Source organism: Sarcophilus harrisii, chromosome 5 (genome assembly GCF_902635505.1).
Source record: "Sarcophilus harrisii chromosome 5, mSarHar1.11, whole genome shotgun sequence".
Classification (NCBI taxonomy): domain Eukaryota; kingdom Metazoa; phylum Chordata; class Mammalia; order Dasyuromorphia; family Dasyuridae; genus Sarcophilus; species Sarcophilus harrisii.
Window position 1 is genome coordinate 114,518,319 of NC_045430.1, and position 25,438 is coordinate 114,543,756.

General features: G+C 31.0%; 1 protein-coding gene across 23 annotated transcripts in view; it reads left to right on the plus strand.

Moving 5' to 3' along the window:
* PLEKHA5 (pleckstrin homology domain containing A5) overlaps nt 1-25,438 on the plus strand; it is a 192,457-nt gene that overhangs the window by 127,925 nt on the left and 39,094 nt on the right. For 12 of the 23 annotated variants that reach the window (XM_031938400.1, XM_031938385.1, XM_031938383.1 and 9 more), the window contains 8 exons: nt 1,792-2,257; nt 3,498-3,581; nt 7,948-8,067; nt 8,895-8,948; nt 16,438-16,518; nt 21,005-21,067; nt 23,025-23,105; nt 23,246-23,395. In XM_031938400.1, the coding sequence (XP_031794260.1) occupies nt 1,792-2,257; nt 3,498-3,581; nt 7,948-8,067; nt 8,895-8,948; nt 16,438-16,518; nt 21,005-21,067; nt 23,025-23,105; nt 23,246-23,395 (1,099 nt within the window). The other 11 variants (XM_031938386.1, XM_031938408.1, XM_031938394.1 and 8 more) reach the window with 7 other exon arrangements.

Here is a 25,438-nt window from a genome sequence, read left to right on the forward strand (position 1 = left end):
ATAACTTTCAGGGATCATTTGATTGTTTTTGCTTGGGTACATTAAAACTTCTTTCTCTGATAATATTTCTCCATATTTTTGTTCCACAATTGTCAGTTCACATAGTCAGTAATACTAGCCAGTCTCAAATTGAATGGTCTAAAAATCTATCCCAGAATTACTTCTGAGGCTAACCAGTTGGGAGCGGCTATTTATATTTTCTTTGTTGTTGTTATTGTTGTTGTTTATAAAGTGTAATTTTATTTTATGCTATTTTGCTGTTTCGTAGTGTATATTTTCACAAGGCTTTTTTGGTACTAGAATCAATAACACATTGAACAACAATTCCATTGACACAATCAATAATTAGCAGCATACACCTAAATAGTGACCTAAATTTTCTAAATAATGATCCCCAGACAAGCTGACACTTTCTCACACATGTACAAATCTGCATGGAAAAGTTCTAAAAATGTTAGGCCTGCACTTGTATTTCCAATGGTTTCCCCAATTCTGACATATTAAGAAATGACATATACTTTAATTTGCCTTTGCTAAAAGGCAATATTTTTATTCTGATAATTAAATGGTATTTCTGTTACATAATAAAGTGGACACTAGAACTACAAAGATAGGAGTATGATTGAACTTATATTGAGAAGGAAATTGTCAAACAAAATCTCTTATATTTTCAGTTTTGTGAGGTTAAATCTCCCTAACCTGTTTTGTCCCTATTGGTCACTGAGACTCAGATTGATTCAGCAATCTACTAAAGTACCTCATAAGTACTCTCATGACATCAATGTATTTTTCAACAGTATTTCAATATTAATCGCTTACAATTATATAACATTATTATGTGCTAGGCACTATCCTGAGCACTTTACAATTATTATCTCATTTGATCCTCACAATAACCCTATTTCCATTTTATAGAATAGGAAAGTTAGGCAAACAAAGTTGCTCAAGGTTACACGATTAGTAAATATCTTGAAGCTGAATTTGAACTCAGGTCTTCCTAATTCCAGAACTGAGTACTCCATCCACTGTACCACCCAGCTGCCCCAGTTAAAGAGAAGCTTCATCATGTAGTAAGTCTAGTTCCTATTTAATAAGTAGTCTGTTTGAATTATTCTGAAATTAACTTTATCTTCTTGGGGATCTGGATGCAATGGGACTGTTGGGACAAGTGACCATTAATACCTGAAAGTTATTTCAGGCAAAATAAATAGGCATATTAAAATGGGCCCATGCATTCTATACTGTAACAGGAAAAAGGTACAGGAAAAAAAGCTACTGTTCTAATCCAAGGTCTTTAAACTCTGTGGACAAATTTCAGGGATGTTTTACTTGATTATACATATTTATTTCAAGAAATTTACTTTTTTTTCTAGTGATAGGGAGGAGAGGAAAAAATATATATATATATATTTTTTTAAAGATGACAAATGGGAAATGAGGGGTGCTCTTTCAGATGAGGTTACTATACTATTAATTTTACTTAGCCATTTTACTTTATTATAAGAGAATTCTCACAGTGTAGGAGTGTTCTGTAAATGTTTATGTTATAAAAAACAAAACACATCCATCAGATTTTATTATAATGTTATTTGTAGTTATAGGTGAATTGAATTAAGTTATAGGATATTTCTGAATAAATTAAAATGAATTTTAGTTGTAATTTATAATTTTTCTTTGTGTTATATTTCAGTCTTATATGGAGTAACAAAGTTGAAGTTAACTAAAGTAATAATTAATACATTCCAGTTTATAAATTGAATTTATCATTCTTAAATTTAAATTTTTTTTCAGTGTGATATCTTACCAGACATTACCAAGAAATATGCCAAGCCACAGAACACATGTTGTCCCTCGCTATCCTGAAGGCTACAGAACTCTCCCAAGAAATAGCAAGACAAGACCCGAGAGCATATGCAGCATCACCCCATCAGTTCATGACAGGACAATGGGACTACCACCAGAAGAAAAACGGAGATCCATGAGAGATGACACAATGTGGCAGCTCTATGAATGGCAGCAACGTCAGTACTACAATAAGCAAAATACTCTCACTAGACATAGCACTTTAAACAGTCCTAAAACTATGATTAATATTTCTGACCAAACAATGCACTCTATTCCTACATCACCTTCCCATGGTTCAATAGCTGCTTATCAAGGATATTCTCCTCAACGAACTTACAGATCCGAAGTCTCTTCACCAATACAGAGAGGAGATATAACAGTGGATCGCAGGCACAAAGCACATCACCCAAAGGTAAAATAATCACTAAGTATATATTTAATTTACTAATTTAAATATTCTGAGTTTTATTTGCATATGTAATGCTCCATTGCTTTGGTTAAAGTTCCAAAGTCAATATCAAACTCAGGGTAGAAAGTTTATCCCCTAGGATCACAAGGAAAGTTCTTTGGAGAATATATATTTGGTAACAGCCCTTTGTATGGTTTTATGAATGGCACAAATTATGGCACCCAAATCAACAAGAGGTGTCAGAGAAAAATAAAAGTGAAAATGGTCCCTGTCTACAAGGAGTTTATACTGATTAATCTCCAATTATTGATCATACTGAATGTGTTGAAATGTGTGCATTTCACTACTATATAAGATTTTGAAACTTAATATCAGCACAAGTATTTACCTTTTTAAGTAGTCAGTATTTTTACTTTCAGAAGGACTTTTAAGACCTCAGACTAAAACTCTGTATTTTACAAAAATATATATACCACAAGTCAGATTAAGCACAATAAATCAGTCTTCCCTAGCCCAAGTCATGGTCACAGTTTCACTAGGTTTTTAAAAATATTTTATTCTGATTTTTATTTATTCTGATTTTGATTTGCTCTCTAGCAGTTTTGAACATTTAATATTTTCTTGTTCATCTAAAAGTATACTTACTTAAAGCATATATCTAAATTTTTTTTTAAGTAGCTCCCAGAAGATTTCATAAGACATTCCCATTTCATTCTATCATATTTTTATCAATAAATCTTTCTTTGGTAAAGTCGATTAATTTTCTCTTGGGTCAAATCATGTTAAATAAGGTTTATCTGCTCTAAGTTTATACTATATACATCTCTGTGTTCTTTGTATTACTAAGCAGAACTTAACTAACTGGTGTTTGAGCAGCCTGTGTGAGGTGAATTAGTGGTTTCTCTCCAGTTCCCAGCAGACTAAATGTCTGCATCAAAAATTCCACCAAACCATAATCCTTATATTAAATAGAAGTAGTAGAATTAGCCTGTATTGAGCATCTGGGTTTTGAATTAACAAAAATTGGCTTAGTATCTGGCTCCTTTCACCAACACGATGAATAATTTCAAATGTTTTTACAGTGTAACTCTACTTAACATTTTGAATGACTGACCTTGACACCCTCTGCGCTCCTCTATTTCCCGCTCCCCTCCTCTCTCCTCCCCTTACCCCCCCCCCCCCCCCGAAAAACTACAGAAACACAACTCAACACAGGGGTTATATTGTTCCTTTATTTCTCTAGCATGTTTTTGTACCAGATCGAAGGTCGATGCCAGCAGGCTTGACTTTACAGCCAGTTAATCCCCAAAGCCTCCAGGGCAAGACGGTGAGCTGAAATTTTTTGGCACATCATATTTTATCTAAGAATGATATATAACAATAAAAGTACAGATGGCATTATTTTTTTTTCTTTTTCTTTTTTTTTTCATTCTTAGAGGTGTATTGCAACAAAATAGTTACTTTTAGGGAAGAATTGCAAGTTTTTTTGAAAATGATTTATATGTCATATATTAAATGTTATTTTAAGTATGTGACTCGACTACAAAACCAGGATTCAAACTGTATTCAGTATCTAAATATATAGTATTCTACAACTGTAGCTACATTTTAACAACTTGGTTTTTATCATCTTTAAAGACATAATGTAATAAGCTAAAATTCCATAAGCCAAAAATAATAAACATTACCACTTTATTGTATTTTTGCTGTATTTTACAAGTTTGTTTATATGAATTATGCTTGTTATTTTATATAGATTAAGTGTATTAGAGAATTGCAAGAGGATCATTAATTTTGGGTTGAGGTTCTGGAGAGACTTGCAGTGTCATCAACATAGGAATCTAGAAATGTCAGCAACTGCTCCCTCATTTGTAATCTTACAGAGAATTGCCTTAGACACGGAGAGATTAAGTGACTTGTTCAGGGTCACACATCTGTTATGTTAAAAATGGGGTCTGAACCCAGATCTTACTGATTCTGAAGCTATATACTTCATATGAAGTATATTTTATTTCTGTGAGAAGCATGCTTGTATAGGCAGACAGCAAGCTCCAGAATATAATAAATAATTGTGTTCTATGTCTATATAGTAAGGTCTCTATTACAAGCAAAATAGGTATTCACTTAAATAATTTCATTTGTGGTATGTCCATAGTTAATGTGCAAGATTTAAACATAATACATAAATTTTAAACAGTCTTATGTCCAAATTCTGGAATTTTTATAAATATATAGAATTATTTCCATTAAGAATAATATTTATCACACATGAAGGAATTTGGGGATACTGGATAAGAGTGTTGGCCTTAGATTAAAGGACAGTTAAGTGACTCAATGGATAGAACACTGGATCCAGAATCAGGGAGGCCTGATTTCAAATCTCGCATATGTCACTTAGAAACTGTGTTATTCTGAGCAAGTTGGTCACCCCCTGTCTGCTTTAGCATCTCTAAAATGGAGGTAATAATAACACCACCTCTTAGGATTGTTGTGAGTATAAAGTTATATTTATAAAGAGCTTTACATACCATAAGTACTATAATATCAGCTATTTTTTTTATTATTTAATTCAAATCCTACCTCTGACACTTAGAAGCTTTGTAACTCTTACCTAATATATGACTCATGTTATTTACATAGCTATGAATTATTTGCTATCTGCTGGACCACTTCTGAAAACAATCATATTAAATAGTTTTGAAAATAAAAAGTACCAAGCACCAGCCCTGGAGTCTAGCCTTCAGACACTTACCAGCTGTGTGGCTGTGAGTAAGTCACTTAATCCCAATTGCATTTACAAAAAAAAGAAAGAAAGAAACTTCAGTAAAAAATATCATGAAAAAATCTTGAGGTCTCTAAAAAATAAATATCTGTATATGTGTAATATTTATCTTCATAAATATTCATGGTTTTCTGCATTTACAACCTTCCTAGAAGACAAATAACATTTTTTTATTCAATAATTGTGAAAGCTGCATTATTTTAGGAGCTTTAATATTCAGCATACATAACAATTTCTTTGAAAATTTTTTGTTAGATATCAATGACCGTTTTGTTCAAAAGAAATTATTTTTCATCATTTAAATTCCTTTTTCACTATTCATTCTACTATCTAGTTTTTGGTGCTTTTCTCAGAAAACTCAATTTTAACTTGTTTATTAATGTTTTATATGCTAACAAAAGCATTTTGGCAGTCAAGACCAATAGAATCATGCCTATTTTTAAAATTGAATTTGGAGAAATCTTGAGATTGTCTTGTTCAACTTCCTCAGTTTAAATATATAGCAGCTGATACCTGGAGAGATACTGATTTCCTTGCAGTTACATGTCTAGATAGTGGTTACAGTCATTACTGATTCAGTTTCTCTCAGGTTCAGGATACCCCACCATACTCATTGCCTTGATGAAAACCCATTCTGTGGTTAACCATGTCATTATATTATACAACTCCTGCTAAGCTGTGAACACATATGTTCAGAAGTGCAGAAGCATGTCTGTTGCTTTTAAAAAGACCATGAGGCTGAAATGGGTGGGTAGGAGTCATTTTTGAGAACAATTGAACGGTCCTTATAAATGATTGGTTAAAAATAGCATGTTGAAATGCCCTGTCCAACTCTATTAAATAAAGATAACCTAATTTTGAATTCTGTTCCTAATATTTACTCTTTATGTGAACTTATTTCTGTGAACCTTTATAAATTCTCTTCAAGGACCCTAATGTTTCTCAATCCTGAGGGCTTTACATCTTTTGAAGTATGATTTTCTTGTATCTATTATTCATTTATTGAAGTTAATACTCCTTGCTCCCTCTGGTGGGCATTTAAGATAAAGGGATTTGCCAACAGTTCTTTTTCCAGTAAGAATTGCCTTTATCATTGACTTTAATGTTATCTTCTAGTTAAATGTTATATGGGACTAAACTTTTCATCAAAGTTTGTTTTTCATCTTCTTAGTCGAACAGAGTGTTCCTCATATATCTAAGATTGTTCCTTTTATTTCTTATTCCAAAATTATTTGCTTTCCCTTTTTCTTTTTTCTTTTAATATAAAACTCTCATAACCTACCTTCTTTCCTTCCTCATTGGCATAATCTGTAGGCTATCCTAGCATATGAAAGTCCTAAGAGTTTTTGGAATACTACTTGGGAATTCTTTAGTTTAGATGGCTGTTTTGAGGAATATGTTGGTTCAGAAGAGTATATGGTGTATCCCAAAAGTCTTAGTGCATTTTAAAGTAATTAAAACTTTTAACTATGCCCGTGGTACACTATTACAGCTTAAGATTTCACTTAAACTTTTGAGATCCTTTATGTACATGAGGAACTTGGCCAACTTTATCTGTTCTGCTGTTCTCCCACCAAAATTTGTTAATTCTTATTGATATTCCAGTTATCTGGAAATGGTTATTCTCAAAGAACTGTTTTGGGATAGAGAATAAATAGTAAAAAGAAACTTAAAAAAAAAAAAGATTATGTTTTGACATCAGAAAACAAAATAAGACCTTAAACAGAAAATTCTGTGTCACTACTGAAAACCCCATGTGTATTTTGCCAATTTTGCACAATTTGTTTCTACAAGATATAAAAGTACCTTATGGTAAGAGAGAGAATATTCTTTCTTTGCTCTAGCCCAATTTTTTTGTTTGTTTTTATTAAAGCGTAGTATAGTTTTAGAATCACTGTTAAAATCATTATTCTATATACAACTGCCAAGGATTATACCTTCCTACATTTCTCTGAGAGAAAAACAGTATGAGAATGTTCCCTTGGAAACTCATGATAAAATGTTCCATCTATGTATATTGAAGAAAACTTTAAGATCTTACGTTTTCCATGTGTGTACGTGGCAGTATACATATTTGTACTAGATACTTCTGCCAGTGAAAGGCAGTATTTTCATTTTAAAGATCATTAGAATGTTAAATTTGGAAAATGTAGTGAAAGCATTAATTAAGAACATTAAAAATGTAAATTTTATCTTTTCATTTGCTTTCTACACTGTAAAATAATTTTTTTAATCACCCAAGAACTTTTTCATTATGTGAAATATTATGTGATGTGATATCATTTATTCATAGGATCACAGACCTAAAATATTAAGAGGCCTCTGGGTCATATTTAATCAAATTACTTTGGGTTTGTATAAATAAAGCCTATGGCTTATAAATGACTTTCCCAAAGTCACACAAGCAGAAAGTGTCAGAGACAAGATTTGAACCCATAGTCTTAAGCCCAGTGTTCTTCCCACTGAACTAGACACTATCTTACAGGAAATCTTTAATACAGTGAACTAAGCCTTTTATGCTCAGTTCAATGTTTAGCCCATCCTCACTGTAAATCTTTTTAATTTTTATTGTAGGCCTGTATTTTCTCAGCACCTGTGCATGGTATATGTAATATTGAAATACCCTCTCCATTGCTTTGAGAAGAGAGCTTTTGTAGGTGAAGTTTCTGATACTGTTTTATAATGGTATTTTTTGGTAACTTAAAAAGTAATGCTATTTCTATTATTTTATATATGTATATACACATGTATTCATTTAAGTAATACCTATATTATCTAGGTACTATGATTGATATTTCAGCTTGTTGACCACAAAAGGAAACTTTCCAAGAAATCTTGGTATAAGTAACTGTCATTTAAAAAAATAATTAATGTTTTCCACTATTTGGATTCTTAAATTACACTCCTTCAGCCAGAGGAGCTCACACTGCTGCTAATAAAGCTGAGACGGCAGCAAGCTGAACTGAGTAGTATCCGGGAAAATACATTAGCACAACTAATGCAACTCAAACTTGAGGCCCACTGTCCAAAGGTCAGCTATAAAGTAATTAATATGTATCACCTATCATCATCACTAATTTTGAACCACTTATTAATCACATTTTCTACATTGCCATTGTTGCCAAGCATATTGCTAGCACTGTGATAAACATCATTTCCTGCTATTAACCTTTTGAGCTCTGAGCCCTGTTGATTTATTTATTATGTCAAAACAAAATACAAATAGGATACAAACCAGATTTTCTGAAATCACATTTAATAATAGGCTTGAGAGATGTACTATATTATATTTCACATTTAATTTTTAAAGGAGAGATACTGTAGTGATTAGAAAAGAAGGTGTTGAGTAAAAAAAATTCTTAATCGTACCTTCTATTTCATCTTTCCATTTCAAGATATAAAATTTTTTTTATAAAAAGTAAATTATTATATGGCCAAATTCTCAAAGGGTTCATAGCTCTTTCTTTTGATTTGACAAGTCATGGAAATTTTTTATGGATGTTCTTGACTATGTATATGTTTAACAAGTAATATATTTCAGAAAAAAATTTCTGTTTTCATGTTAAAACTTAAAACTGATAGCTTATTAGTTGGACTCATTTAATATTTTTCTTGTTCAATTTAAACATGTATTTGTTTAGATGTAATTTTATGTTTAGATGTAATTTGCAGCTTTTGCATGTCACATCTTGCACATTATACAATACATGTGGAAACTTGTATGAAAATGATAATGTACTCTAATTTTAGTAAAAAAGTAAACTGTCATTTTCCTATTTTAAAAGAAATTGACTTTTTTATGATTCCTGTCCTGACTTTCTGTCCCTGTCCTTTTTCTGTTTGACTGGCATCTACTAGAATGAGATTCTTTCACATCATCTTCAAAAGAACACCCTATACTTGGATCATCAGGTGGGATTTCTGGAATTTTCTTGCTTGTTAGTGCTTAAGACATTTTGATATGCAGGGTATATTTTAGAAGCATAAAAAAAGGACCTCCTCAGATTTTAAGTGGTGTTTTAGGAAGGATTGGGTTCTTAGGGACTGTTCTACTATTAGAATTTTAGAATATTATTTTTAAAATAGAATAAGCAATCCTAAAAGATGTTTCTAAATGGAACTTATTGAAAGGAATCTTTACTATATGAAATACATATGGAATATTTTTGCGGAGAGTGCCTTCTTTAATTTCTCCATCCCCAATTTAGTCTATTTTATAATGGGATGTATAGAATCATCATCACACCATCTCCCCTTCTTTACTTTAGCAAGTGATTTTGTATCAGCTTGTATTTAATCAAAATAAAGGCAATTGTAGAAATTAGGGAATATCACAAGAAGGGTCTTCTGTGTAGCTTATTGGCAATATTCAAATTCATTATTAAGCACATTTTAATATTAAAGATACTAAAGTATTTATAATGTTTTAGTCCATTTTCAAACAAAATTTATTTGAGCATAATCTTTCAGGAAATGTGTTGTTAATACAGTGTGAACTGAAAGTTGTGCTTATTTTATTTTTTTAATATCTTAAATTTTAAAATGCTTTATGAAAAGCAGTGAAGCATGTGTTAAAAAAATATTAATGAAGAAAATCTAGAAAACTAAATTACGTTGTTCCATTGGGAACAAAATAAGTTAATTTATTTAATAAAAAGTATTTTGTGCCACAAAAAACAAAAAAGAGTATTTTATATCTAATAATTTTATTTGTGGTCATTAAAAATGCTAATTTTTGAATATTTACTCTGAGATTTTTATAGTAAAAGCTGTGTTTTACCAATCTAAATGGTCTAGAAAATAGTATTTCTGACATTTGTTACTAAAAATTGTCAATTTGGGAGCTGACGATCTTGAAATTTAACTATAGTTTCAGCATTCTAAAACATTATTGGTAAAAATATTAGCTAAGTAAAGTGACCTAAAGGGAAAATAAAAACTTTGACTTAATATTCTACACAGAGAAAAGATTTATATTCAGAATAAATTGTTTTAAAATAGCAATTAAGCATGGAAAAAATTAGATGTTTTTTAAGGCGATGATAGTAGTAGGGATATATATTTAAAGTTACCTTGAGATCATTTAAGTAGTAAGATAAACCTAGATCTTGAATCTTTTTCTTCACATTCTATATTTTCTTATTTACAAATCTCTGGCCTGGGCAAAGTACATTGGCACTATCACCTCCCTTTTTCTAGCCATTGTGCGTTACTTGCTGTAGCCTATGATTGTATTACACTTTTTGGCAATCTTATCAGCTGATCATCCAATATGAATCATTGAATATGAAGATCATAATGCAAGACTTTCCCCCCCAGATCTTTTTTCATATGAACTAGTATCTACCCATGCTTTATGTCTTGACAGTAATATTGACTTACCATCTTAAATTTGTGAGGTTGATATGTAAGATTTTATTTTTTCTCTAAAGTACCTTGTTAGGATTCAGATCATAGGGTGCCAAAAACATTTTGAATCCTTAATTTGTCACTGAAAATGTTAACCAGCTCTCAGCTTTGTCACCTGAAAATTTAATAAACATGATATTTATGCATTCATCCAGTACTTTGTTTAAAATGTTGAACATTACTGAGGATAGTTGTATAAGTACTCCATTGAAACTTCCCTTCAAGTTAGTTTCAAATAGTAACAGTCTCTTTCTTGACAATCTCCTTTACTTCCAAGGCTTTAGTTATCTTTACATGAATATGTATTTATATCTATAGGACCTTGCAGTTTTAGAATTTTAAAAACAGAAGTGGCTTTAGAGATCTCTACAATTTAGTCTAATCTCTTTCCTCATTTTGCAGGAGAAAATGAGGCCAGGGAAGAGATGGGGATTTAAGGTCATACAAGCAAACCTGGGATCTAAACTTTCTTCCTTTGCTTAAATTGCATTCATTATCTTTCCTTTATTTGTTTTATTTGATACCTTATTGTAGATCACATTAATTTCTGAATATATGCTTCCTCTTCAGTAAGGCTTTCCTATTTTAACACAGATTTTGAAAGAAATTTTTTTAATCTAATCAACATATTGTATCTGACAGTATATGTAGAATTCTGCCTTTTTAGTTTTCCACTTCAGTGAAAAAAGTGAGGTACATATTCTTGATTCTTCAGTGGGTCCAAAGTTTGGTCATTGTAATTAGATAGCAGTTACTTTCTTCCCATTTACGTGAGCACGGGAAGGGAAGTTTCCCCTACCTTCTGCTTACTTTGTATCACTTAAGTCTTTCTGTACTTCTCTAAATTTTTCATATATGTGTAGTTTTAGATATTTTTTTGACTATTTCTCAGTTGATGAACAATACTTTTTTTTCCTAACTCTTTGCTACCACAAAAAGTTCTTCTATTACTAGATTGATATGTAAGGATATATATAACTGATATATAAAGGGGGTAAGGGAGTTTCAGCCTTTTTCTTCCTTGAATCCCATTCTCTTTTCATTAAACCTTACAGCTATCCCACATCTCTGATCACAGCTCCAATTCTTGCTACCTACTAGAAATTTCTACCTGGATGTATAATTGGCATCACAATTTACTTATATCTAAAACTTAGCACCATCTTTCCTTCAAAAAAAAAAACAAAAACAACCTACCTCCCCTAACCACTTACCCTTAACTTATCCATTTGTAATAATGACATCATTATCATATTTGATATCCACCTTTTACTCTTAATTACTAGTCTATATGTTCTTGCTCTTTTTATTATGCTCCTTGGATCCTCTATTCTATTGTTAGTAAACTTTACTTCATCTTAAACTTTACCCTCTAATATACCTTCTGCATTTTGCCACTCAGAGAGATAAGGCTTCTCCCAAAACACACTGCATCTCTGGCTATCCCTTCTCATACAATATATATCTGCACCCTGGTGCTCTCCTGCCAGTATGCTCATGTAACGTGTGTAGTTATATTCCATCCTCCATGGCAGCATTTTCAGGCTAACCATTTGAATGAAAGAATAAGTGTTGGAATGAAAAAGCATTTATTATTTTGAGTGAGGAAGTGGTCATTAATGTGAATCAAAAGTAATTAGCTTTTCTGTTTTTGACAGTTCCAGAAGAAATCTAGGTAAAGTTCCCTTATCACTATAATATATCTTTTTGCCATATCTGTGATGTTCACCATTCTCATCTATTTCCTCTTTCTGATCATATGGTCTGTAATATACTGCAATGATTTAAAAGCAAAACAAAAAAAACAACCTTTTTTTTTTTCTCTTTATCTTTTTTCTGAAAAACTCTCCATGATACTTTTTCCTTTTTCTTGGATTTCCTCACATGAGTATAGCTTCTTAGTAAACAATACTACCCTTCCACCTTTTCCATATCCTGTTTCTTTTGAATACACAGTGTCAATCCAGAGTAATTTTTCAGCCATAACCTTATTCTTAAGTAACAACAAGACCCATAAGGGCAATTTTACTTCCTTGCATTAGGACCATCATGTTTGTTCCTGAAACTTAGAACATTTATGTATGGACACTTAAACCATGGGTTTTACTACTGACTTTTTTCTTTTTAGCTTCTATGAATTTCTTGTTCTCTCAACTACAGTTCTTTTTTTGTGTGTGTCTACTGTTTATGTAGTACCTATCCTTTTTTTTTATTTGATTTATAAGTCCATCTATGTGTCTTTAAACATTTTGTTTACATATTCCTCCTCTGGCCAGGAATCTTTCACTCTTATATTGTGAACTGATTAAGAAAGATGATCAAATCTATGCTCACATACAACCTTCTTAGTTAACCTTCCAAATTTTTTTCCCTTTTTCATTGCTTGCCTTTTTGAAAAAAACTTGTACCCTTAGGGTCTTTATTGCCTAAGACATCATGACCATTAGAAATACTTTTTAGATTCCTTCTACAAGCACCATTTATGCCCACATGATTCACCAAAACAAGGTGGCTGTCATCTTCTTTTTTTCTTTTTTTTTTTTTTTTGCTGAGCCAATTGGGGTTAAGTGACTTGCCCAGGGTCACACAACTAAGAAATGTTAAGTGTCTGAGACCAGATTTGAACTCATACCCTCCTGACTTCAGGGTTTGTTCTCTAGCCATTGTACCACCTAGCTGCCCCCTTTTATCTCTTCATAAGTCTAGAGGGTTTCTCTCTTATATCTTGGAAACTTACCCTAAATTAATGGGTAAGCAACAATAGACTGGTGAGATAGGGAAGTGTCTACCCAGCCATGTGAGACTACCCCCAACAGAATGGGCAGATGAGAACAATTTATTCCATCAGCAGTGAAGGGGCTTGGAGCAGTGACTGTGGAGCATTTAGAGTTTCAAGCTTGGTCAGACATCAAAGACATCAAGGTCATTATTGATTCTTCAGGGTCATCACCAGTCTTGACTTTTGTCTTGCCACTGAATTTCAGTGACTCTGGAGGAGAAAGTGAGGCTGAAGATAGTGCAACTCTGACTTATAGAGTTTACACAGAAGTCAGGATGTCATCCATGATGTCATAGATCCTCTTTGAAAACAAAGGACAAACAATAACTGGATAATCATTTAGTAATTTTTATAGTTTTGCTATATATCATTCTTGGGAGGGCAAGCAATTTCTTTCTCCTTAAGCTTGTAGTCTATTTTTAAGACACAGTTGTATCAATGTCTGCCCTTTCACTTCTCTATGTAACATACTTATCACTTCTTCACTCTGAGAAGGATTTTATCTACCCTGATTTCATTTACTTATCAGTTTGTTTTAGTTAAAATCATTAATATCTTCTTGAAAGTAGAATTATTTTTTAAAGGAAATTAGCATTGGAAATTGTTTCTTTTCTAAGGAAAATTGAGAAGAGTAACTTAATTCCATTTAACTGACTTGTGTTTTTGATATATCAATCTGATATGAAAATGTCAAACTGATATCAATATTTTTCAATGTGTTTTATTTTATTAGATATTTCTCAATTACATGTAAAAAATTTTTGACATTCTTTTAAAATTTGAATTCCATAAGAATAGGCAATGAGGAAACCAAATTATCACTCTTTGCTGATGATATGATGGTATACTTAGAGAACCCCAGAGATTCTACTAAAAAGCTATTAGAAATAATCCACAATTTTAGCAAAGTTGCTGGTTATAAAATAAACCCACCTAAGTCATCAGCATTCTTATATATCACTAACAAAATCCCACAGTCAGAGTTACAAAGAGAAATTCCATTTAAAGTAACTACTGATAGTATAAAATATTTAGGAATCTGTCTGCCAAGGGAAAATCAGAAACTTTATGAGCAAAACTACAAAACACTTGCCACACAAATTAAGTCTGATCTAACTAACTGGAAAAATATTAAATGCTCTTGGATTAGGCAAGTAAATATAATAAAGATAAAATTTGAATTCCAGATTCTCTCACTTGCCTTCTACTTCATCCTCCTTGAGAGAGCATACATGTGAAGTCATACAAAACATATTTCTATATTAACTATGCTTTGAAAAAAAACACAGATCCTTAAAAAAAGGAAAAAATAGAGAACATTTTGAAAAAATGCTTCAGTCTGCATTCAGAGTTCATCTGGAAGTGGATAGCACTTTTTGTCATGAATCCTTTGGAATTATCTTCATTGTCTTGATCAAAGTAACTAAGTCTTTCAAAGTCGATCTTCCTTAGAAAATTGCTATTTTTCTGTACATTTTCCTTTTGACTGCTCACTCTACTACTCTTTATCAGTTCATATAATTCTTATCAGATTCTCCTAACACCATCCTGCTCATCATTTCTTGTTTAGCAGTTCTCCAATTGATGGGCATCCTCTTAATTTCTAGTTCTTTGCCATCACAAAAAGATGCTATAAATATTTTTGTATAAACAGATCTTTTCCCTTTTTCTTTGAATTCTTAGGGATACAGATCTAATAGTGGTATTGCTAGATTAAAGCAAATGGATATCAATATTGAGGTTGGAGTTTTTGTTTTTGTTTTTGCTTTAAGTTGGTTATATCATTGTCACAATTATTGTAAAATTACTAGCATTTCTTTGTGGGCTAGAAGGTAGAAAAAGAAAACTTGAATTTTTGTAAATTAGAAAAGCTTTTGTCCCTCAAGTTTTGCCAGAAAAATTCTTAAATCTATTGCATCAAGAAACCATGACTTTATTAATATGGTTCCTCCTTCGACCTGAAAAATAGTAAATAGTCTTTAAAGAGTTGCTGTTGTTAAAATCTTTCTAACCCTTTGTCCATCCTAATAGTGAATCTTTCCAACTCTAGCCATTTTGCTCCTCAGACAACAGAAATAGAGCATCCAGCATTTATTTTGTTCTACTTGAATGAATTGAATTCTACTTCTTCCTCCACATAGAAATCAATAGAGTATGCATTCTGCTTGTATGTCTTCCCTCCCCAAAAAGTAACTTATTTCCAAGCTACATTTGGAGTAATCCAGAGTAATAATTATTTTTATGGCAGGCACATTCATAGGGAAAGATAATGATAAAACTAAATACATATTGATGTATAATTTTAACTTTAAAATAAGCCCATTTGTATATAAATAAGACTTGATCCCAATCATCACATTAATATAGCTACCTTTACCTTCTAGAAGCAAACACACATAGAAGATATTTTACCTATAGATCCAACCAATAGTTGTTGATTTAAACCTTAAAACATAATTAAACTTTGAATTGGCATTGTAATCTCAAAATTCCTAGGTTGTAAATCTATTGAATGAAACTATCATTAAAATGATAGTAATTGATGGTTCATACTCCGTTCAACAAAAATAAATTTTATTTTAACACTAAACATGGGCAACTATGCTAAACATAAAACTGATTAAAAGGTAGCATTCTTTTTTAAGACTTTTATCTGAAGAATAAACAAAGCACAACATATTGCAGATTTTAGTTATGCATGTATATTTAGCCTTGAAATATATCTTACATTTTATAAACAAAATACATTTATCATATAATATATTGAATCAAAATAGCAATAATGTATTACTCTAGACAATAAGGTATGCTGAGGAACATATTGTAGTTTATTAGAGACTGACTTTGCTATCTTTTCATTATAATTTATTTGGAAGATTTTAATAGCATGATACTGAGTTACTTAAAATTACTTTATAAGTTCATAGATGCTTTGATTTATAATTTACTATTGATTGTACAATTTTTATGAAACGTAATTACAGTTATCAAGTTTACATTAGAAAATAATACAGTTTTTTCAATTATATTATTAGTTACCATTTGTTACTTAGTTAAAATGCTTTTTATCCTTATTATCTTTTAACACTTGGGTGTGACTTACTACACTGTTAGGAAGACATTCAAGTAGAGGCTATATTTACAGTGTCGTCTTTCAAATCTAGCCATGCTGTAAACTGATGTTTGCTGTATGCTCCTCCTGATTTGAAATAGATGAAAGAAAATGAACCTTTAATCACCATGGTTCACACTATGATTGAGAACTCGGCGCTAAGACCCCAACTGTACCAGCAAGTAAGGTCTTGGATAGTGAATGATACTGCTTTATCATCTGCAAAACTCCCTCAGTGACAGTTTTGGTTGTTCCCCAGATTTACTCATAACATTAATGTTTTTTTTTCTTATTTTTTTTTTTTTTTTTGTTTTGTTTTGTTTGAAAAGCCACAAATCATCCATGCTTTATGAAATGCTGCGGGATTGTGAGCATGGCTTTGCTGAACGTTTTTGCTGTTGAATATGAAGTCTGTCTTTTCCCTAAAGTATTTTGTCTAACATATTTGACAAATCATGTGTATTACAGGTCTGTAGTAAAATTTTTAATGAATTTTCATTTGTCTCTATCAATGCAAAAACATTTCAGAAGTAATTTTAAGAAGGGTGTTTCTAGATAGTTGGTTCTTAGTTTTAATCTATTTCTTAATCATTTTATTTAGCCCACAACTTGCTGGGTTTTGTCTTATCTAGTTCTTAATTCTGAAGATTAAATCAAAATATTTTTAAATATGAAGAAGAAAATGTTATAAAATGTAGTAAAATTTTGAGTTAACTTTCTGGTGGGGGAAAAAAGTGGGGTTACTTTTTTCTCATGTTCCTGTTGTTCTCAGGTAATTCTCCAAATAGTTCTTTCCATTTGTCATATTTTTCACATACATAACATGCGTGTGTGCATGTGTATATATTTATGTATGTATCTCTTGGGAGTAGAAGACTTAGCCTTAGAAATATGGTTAATCACAGATCTACAAAAAAATAAGTATTCTACCAACTTATATTCAAATTTTGTTGTACATTGCATAATTTTTAAAGTAACCAGATTTTCAAAAGTACATTAGGATATTTCTGGTAATAATTCACTTAAAATTACCTATTAAAATAGTACTAATAATAACTTGTTAAAAGCTTTAAAAATAAAAGAAAATATTGATCAATATTAAAAAGTGAAACTATTTTTAAAAAAAAAACCTGTAATTTCTATATTGAAATATAAAATTTCCAATTTAGTACAAAATTATATATAATTCACAATAAAAATTAAAGCATTTAATATTAAAACAAGCTTACTTTCAAAGCAAAGAAATATTTTTTTATTCTTAGTGAGAAAGCTACCAATTTAAAAAAAACCTTTGTCATCTTCAAAGACTTGCACTATGAAAATATTAATATTGAAAATATTTTACGTATATATATTAGTATATATCCTTTCTATAGAAAAACTTGGGGGGTTTTCTGTTTCTGTGCATTTTAAATATAGGAAGGATTATTTGTTGTATTGGGAGATGTGTTTCAGGGCAGAAGGAAAGAAGGGAGGAAGAGAAAGATATGGGGACAGAGGGGGGGGGTGTGTATGTAAAAATTCATAATATAAGAGGGTGTGTGTGTGCATGTGTAAAAATTCATAATATGAGCCAGATATAGATTTGATAAAGCAAAAATCATTTGAATCCTCTTCTGGATTAGAATCCTCATCAAGTCATATACTATAATATGATACATAATATAATCTCTAGTACTATAGCTTAAATTCAGAAAGAACTATTAAAAGAACATAATTTTATGTAAATGGGCAAACAGATATTTTTGAAGGGGAATGGGAAAAGGTTATTATCTATTTAGTATTACAGGTACTTTAGAGACAAGGTAAAAACTCAATAGTTGATCTCATTAGCCATACATACCCAGTCTAACATTCTAGGAAAAGAAATCAATCTTAATATTGTGTACCTCACAGGCCAAAAAGAATTTAATATTAACACTGAGGAGTTTTGAGAAATATAAATATTTTAGAATATATTTCTCAAAGGCTGAATTTGTGGCCATTGAAATTTGACTATCCTCTTGAGATCCTATTTTTGTTTTCTTTCCCCATAACTCACCCTGAAAGCTTATATTTATTTTTATTTGCTTTTCTGATAGTAGCTTACACTCTCACTCATAATAAGCATCCTAGATTTTTTTTTGGTAGTACAAAACTTGTATTTCATTAGTTTTGAGCTTGTTGGATTGGTGGATACCTCCACCAATGAAGATTTGCAACTTTTATAGTCTTAGAATGTTGTCTAGGTTACTGAAAAGAGTATCTCACTTGCCTTTGGTCACATAGCTTAGTATGTCAGAGCCAGGATTTGACTCCAAGTATTCCTGGATCCAAAGCTTGCTCTCTATAGATCTACTATATACATCTTCATCAGTATCATCAAATGTCAAACAGAATTTTAAAAAAAATATATGAAAGCTTTTTGTTTTCAAAACATGTGTATGGATAATTTTTCAACATTAACTCTTGCCAAACCTTGTGTTCCAATTTTCCCTCCTCTTCCTCCACCCACTCCCCACGATGACAAGTAGTCCAATATATGTCAAGCATGGTAGAAATATATGAAGAACTTTTTTTTTTTTTTGGTAATTCTATGACATATTTTCTTTAAAATTACATTCCAAAGCTGCTTAGTTCCTTGCTTTATCTAAGATTCCTTTGTTTGCCTTCCTTTCTGTGTAATAAGAAAACTCAGATTACTCAGAATTAATTATGCAGGCAGTAATATTTTTCATTCATTATGTAATTTTCTCATTTATGGCAAGGCTACAGTTTAGTGTTATGAATTGGTTTTAATTCATTTAATTTAAATGACAGTTTTTATTAAAGATGTTTTCTAACCAAAATATGATTTCAAAACTATAATATACAATTATAGATAGAGAGGTCCTTTAAAGTTTTTTCCTAGAAAGTTTTCACTAATCATGTTTACTTCTGAAGGTTTTATCAGATTTTAGTAACTCAGAATTATACCTTATATGTAGTTAAACATTTGATATTTAAAATATCATCAAGCTTTTAGAATAAATGTTTTCTGCATTTTAGAGTTTTTCAAAATAAGTTAAAGGTAAGATGATTTTTAAAGTATATCCAGAAAGAATTAACTTCATTTTAAAATATAGATTACTTCATGACTTAATATAACTGTACCTACCTTTAAATTATCACAAAATGCACTTGCAGATAATTCTTAAGTAGTACCTTAAAATGAAACACTTCAATTTTTAAAAATTATAGTGTTTAGAAATGTTTATAAATATACACATATATGAATTTATATGTGTATTTGTTTAGCTTCCCACTAATCCTTGAGTTTAAATAAAAGTAGTCTGACATTTCAAACATTACTAGGTTAAATGTCAATATCAACTGATACTATGGTAGATGTCATATAAAGTTATGTTAATTACATTGTGTTTATGTAACATAAAATAGTCTACATATCATTATCCTATTTGAATCTCACATTTACTTTGTGGAGAAGTACTACAAGTATTGCCCATTTTTCAAGTGTGGAAACATAAAAATTAAGAAGTGGTAGAACTGGTCTTCTAATTCCAAGTGCTCTTTTCATTACAATTCATTGTCTTTTATTATAATATTGACATACACACATGGTTTCGTGTGTGTGTGTGTGTGTGTGTGTGTGTGTAACTTTGTTACTTGTAGCAGAATTCAGTTGTGCTTCATAGTCAAAACATAATTCCACTAAGATGGGTAATTCAAAAAGATTAATGAGATATTAAGCCATCCCTTCATAGACTATCACCTGTTCTTTTGTGTACTTACATATTGTAGAAATCTTGAAAAAATTACATTTGATAAGAAATGATATTTAGGTTTGTTTTTTTTTAATCCTGCTGGATATAAGGACTTTTTTGTGCAAAAGTATTATGGTGAGGGGCAGCTAGGTGGTATAGTAGATAGAATACCAGCCCTGAAGCACTTAACACTTCCTAGCTGTGTGACTCTGAGCAAATATATATATATATATATATATATATATATATATATATATATATATATATATATTAGTGAGAACCACTTAAAAATTTTTTTAAAAAGGGGGAAAAAAATCTAAATGTGCAATTCCTTAAAACTAAGCTAATACGGCACTTACAGTAAAATACAAAATATATAAAGAAATTTTAGACTCTCTACCTTCTGAATCTTAAAGATTAACAAGGGATAAGAGTCAATATTTTCTTTAAATTAAAATAATCCACTTCCTTCCTTATATTTCTGGCATATTTACAAAATAGATATTAGATTCATTTTACACACAAAATTATATTAAAATGTAAAGTACAGCATTTATGAATATGTATATATAAAATGCATGTTCAACAATGAAATCATTAAACCTGATTGAAATTTTAGTTCTTTACTATGATTATGTTTTTCTTATTTTGTGAGATAGTAAACATGCCTAATAAACAACTTCAAGATTATGTTAAATTAAAGGTCATATGAAGATATTTAATTATTAATTTTACATATGTTTTCCTTTTTGAAGCAATCCATACTTGATAAATGTTTGTCCAATAAAATCAGAATCTGTCTTACCATAAATTGTTACTGGTCATGTAAATGATTTAATGTGTTTTAACTGTTAACTACCAACTGAACACTTTCATTCTTGTATTTTTGAAGTTGTTTTTATGACAATAGTATTCTTCCTTATAGCTATCACAAGATGAGTATAGAGGTACATTGTACAAGTACAGATCTGAAGAGGTGGATATTGATGTAAGTATCATTATGACATTTATCACTGATGTTTTTGCCATATTTGTCATGCAAGAGCATTTTACATAAGCACAGAAAGGCCTCCCCAGTAAAAAGAATTGTTATAGATTGTTGAAAATTAGCCTTTTCACTATTTTCTTGTCTTAAATCTTTGCATGCCTTATTTAGTCAATAAGGACAATATTCAGAGATTTCCTCTTTACTAAGAGTATAAAGCTTTATCAAATAACATTTTCAAATTGGGAGAAGAAAAAAATTGGAGATATTCCATTTTTCAAATTCCATTACCATTATAATCCCTTTTGGATCCCAGATTTAGACTGGTAATCCTCGCCTCTAAGATCCCCAAATTGCTACTCTGTCTTTGCAATTTAGTTCTTAAGTGTTTATTCCATAACTTTGTTCTAATCAAGCATCCTGAGTAACAGAATAATATAGCTTATTTTAGAGATGATTAAATTTGAACTGAGAGTCTCGGACAGAATATCTTGCTTAAGGTCACACCACTAATTAAAGGCAGAATTGAGAGTATAACACAAATCTGATTCCCAGTCCATTGTATTTTCTATCTTGCCTTATTTTCTCTATTTACTTCCAAATATATGTTTTATAAGTTATCAGAGTTTCTTTGAGGGTTTTGTTAATATTTTCTATGGTAAATAGCAAAGTATTTGATTTTTACCTTTGCACCAAAGCTTTACTTTATCATTTAATAATTTTAAGTGTAAGAAGTTAAAGATTTGAGATATTTTTCTTTATTTGTGTTATGTCTAAGGTTGGGTTATGAGACATCAGAGCAAATATATTTTGATACTTAAAAATTTTCCCCAGAGCTTTAACTTGGATTTTCAAGTAATGTCAAAATTTCATTTTGACAAATTTATTTTGACAAAGTTTAAAGTGGCTTCTAACATTTTCCATATGATTACAGTGAATAAATTAAAACTGTGTTCTAGATTATAACCTAAGGCTAAAACTAATAAAATATGTGAACTGATGGCTAATTTCTGTAGCTCTTATTTTTATTAAAAATAATTCTGTGTTTAAAATTTTTCCTTAGAATTTATGAGGAATTAATGGGAATCAAATTCAAGTAGTGTTTTTGTAGTAAGGATTATATAAAATGCTTGATATTTTAAAACAAAAAAATTGAAATTAACCACATTTAAATGAGTAATTATAGTGATAGGTGAATGTATACTTCATTATATTTATATTTGCATAATTTGTATTTACCCTAATGTTATGTAATGAAGTGTAATTTAAAGTTATATATCCTAGTTATTATTACAATTTTTGGTTAGCTTTTTGCCTCCATAGATTTTGGGGGGAAGGTGCGTCTGGGTTATATATTACCGGCAAAGTGTTGTACCTGTTTTTTCATAAGATTAAGCATCTAGTGTTTAAATCACAGTCGCATTGTACTTAAGGGCACTGATAAGTTTATAACTCGCCCACAAGCACACAGCTAATATATCTGAGAAACAGAAACTTGAACCTAGATTTTCCTGATGCCAAGGTTGGCTTTATCCACTGAAATGTATGTAGCCTCATCTTTGCAGACAATTCTTTTAATCCAAACCACCATTTACATTTGGTGTAGGGAACTTCCTATGAGTAAACTTCTCTACCAAAGCAGACTTATAACTGTTTTGCAGCTTCCAATCTTAAAGAATTACCTAAGATATTTCTCAATATATGTCAAAGGCAGGCTTGAGACCCAAATCTTTCTGAGTGATGGCTTTCTGATGCCTTGATATATCTGGGAAAATGTTGAGTTTGAAGTGTCTATTTAGTCTTTTTCCTGTGTTTTATTTTAATTATAGATCATGTTCATTTTAATCATTTAATTAAAAATTAAATGATTATTTTAAATTTATGTTGTCTGCTCTTAAAGCCAAAATGGAAAATATTGAAAAGTATTACTAACCATAGAAATTTTCTTTTATTAACCTAGGCCAAACTAAGCAGATTATGTGAACAAGATAAAGTGGTACATGCATTGGAAGAGAAACTTCAACAGCTTCACAAGGAGAAAGTAGGGCGATTATGTTTATTACCTAAAATTGATGTTATTTTATTTTATTTTTATCAGGACAATAACTGAAATAAAATATATATATATATATATATATTCAGTAATTCAGAACATTAAAATTAGTTTTTTTATTATACTAGTACATGCTTGAGCAAGCTTTGCTATCAGCCAGCCAAGAAATAGAGATGAATGCAGATAATCCAGCAGCCATTCAGAATGTAGTTTTGCAAAGGGACGATTTACAGAATGGACTACTTAGCACATGCCGAGAACTGTCTCGAGCTACAGCGGTAAGTAGGTTTTTTTTCCTTGTAAAAATCATTGAGGTTTTGATTTTTCTTAGTTTTTTTTTTTTTTTTACTTAAAATTGAAATATTCATTCTTTAGCATAAGAAGCAAATATTAAATTGCATGACATTAATAAACATTATCTTGGAACAATTAAGAATAAATTTTAAATCTTAAAATCAATAATGTATATTATTTTGGCAAAATAATTACCAAAAGATAAGCATATAGACTTTGAAAGTAACATTTTAATAGGAATATATTATGTGGCACATTTCTCAACACAATTAAATATTAGTAGATTTTGATGTGATTCCATTGCTAGCTAATTCTAGCTAAAATAAACATATTAAGCAAAATTTGTACATCGCCAGTTTACAATTCTGAAGAAAAAATTTCATAGTTTAACTTAATTATTTATTGTCTGGAAGTTTCTAATAATTTTTCTATAATTATCTTGGAAAAGTAATAAAACCAGAGTTCTTGACTGAGCCCCAAACTTAACAGCATCAAATCTTGAGAGTATATTTACATGTAACTGCCATATTCTTTAGACCTTAAGCACATTGCTTAGGAAACTCTTGGTCTTGTTTCCTGAGCACATTTCTTAATTAATCTAATAATCAGTTAAAGTGGTCTCTGTTGTATTCAGTACTCTTGACCAGCCTTTTCTCTTCTACAGTACTTTTTTTTTTTTATTTTAATAGCCTTTTATTTACAGGTTATATGTATTGGTAACTTTACAGCATTGACAATTGCCAAACCTCTTGTTCCAATTTTCCCCTCCTTCCCCCCACCCCCTCCCCCAGATGGCAGGATGACTAGTAGATGTTAAATATATTAAAATATAAATTAGATACACAATAAGTATACATGAACAAACTGTTATTTTGCTGTACAAAAAGAATCAGACTCTGAAATATTGAACAATTAGCCCGTGAAGGAAATCAAAAATGTAGGTGGGCAAAAATATAAGGATTGGGAATTCAAGGTAATGGTTTTTAGTCATCTCCCAGAGTACTTTCTCTGGGCATAGCTGGTTTAGTTCATTACTGCTCCATTGGAATTGATTTGGTTCATCTCATTGCTGAGGATGGCCAGGTCCATCAGAATTGATCATCATATAGTATTGTTGTTGAAGTATATAATGATCTCCTGGCCCTGCTCATTTCACTCAGCATCAGTTCAAGTAAGTCTCTCCAGGCCTTTCTGAAATCCTCCTGTTGGTCATTTTTTACCAAACAATAATATTCCATAACATTCATATACCACAATGTATTTAGCCATTCTCCAATTGATGGGCATCCACTCAGTTTCCAGTTTCTGGCCACTACAAAGAGGGCTGCCACAAACATTCATGCACATTCAGGTCCCTTTCCCTTCTTTATGATCTCTTTGGAATATAAGCTCAGTAGTAACACTGCTGGATTAAAGGGTATGCACAGTTTGATAACTTTTTGAGCATAGTTCCAATTGCTCTCCAGAATGGTTGGATGTATTCACAGTTCCACCAACAATGTATTAAGTGTCCCAGTTTTCCCACATCCCCTCCAACATTCCACATTGTCTTTCCCTGTCATTCTAGCCAGTCTGACAGGTGTTTCTACAGTACTTCTAACAGAAATAGAGAAGTTTAAAACAAGGCTAGGAATAGAGTTAAAAATGAATGTTAGATACTAATGTAACCTTCTGTGAAGTTGTGCCTTGCAAGCGTAATTGGAGCTGTGGAACTGGAATTTGGGAGAAGTTTAAACTTATCCTGATTGGGGGCACCTAGATGGTGCAGTGGATACAGCACTAGCCCTGAAGTCAAGAGGGCCTGAGTTCAAATTTGGCCTCAGACACTTAACACCTCCTAGCTGTGTGACCCTGAGCAAGTCATTTAACCCCAATTGCCTCAGGCAAAAAAAAGAAAAGAAAAGAACCAATGTGATATTCATTCCCTCAAATTTCAGTAGTTTTTTAGGTCATTACTTCTGACTTCATTCCTCCCTTTCCAGTTTCAACCTTATAGTTAACACGTTCAAACAGACACTGTGCTTTAT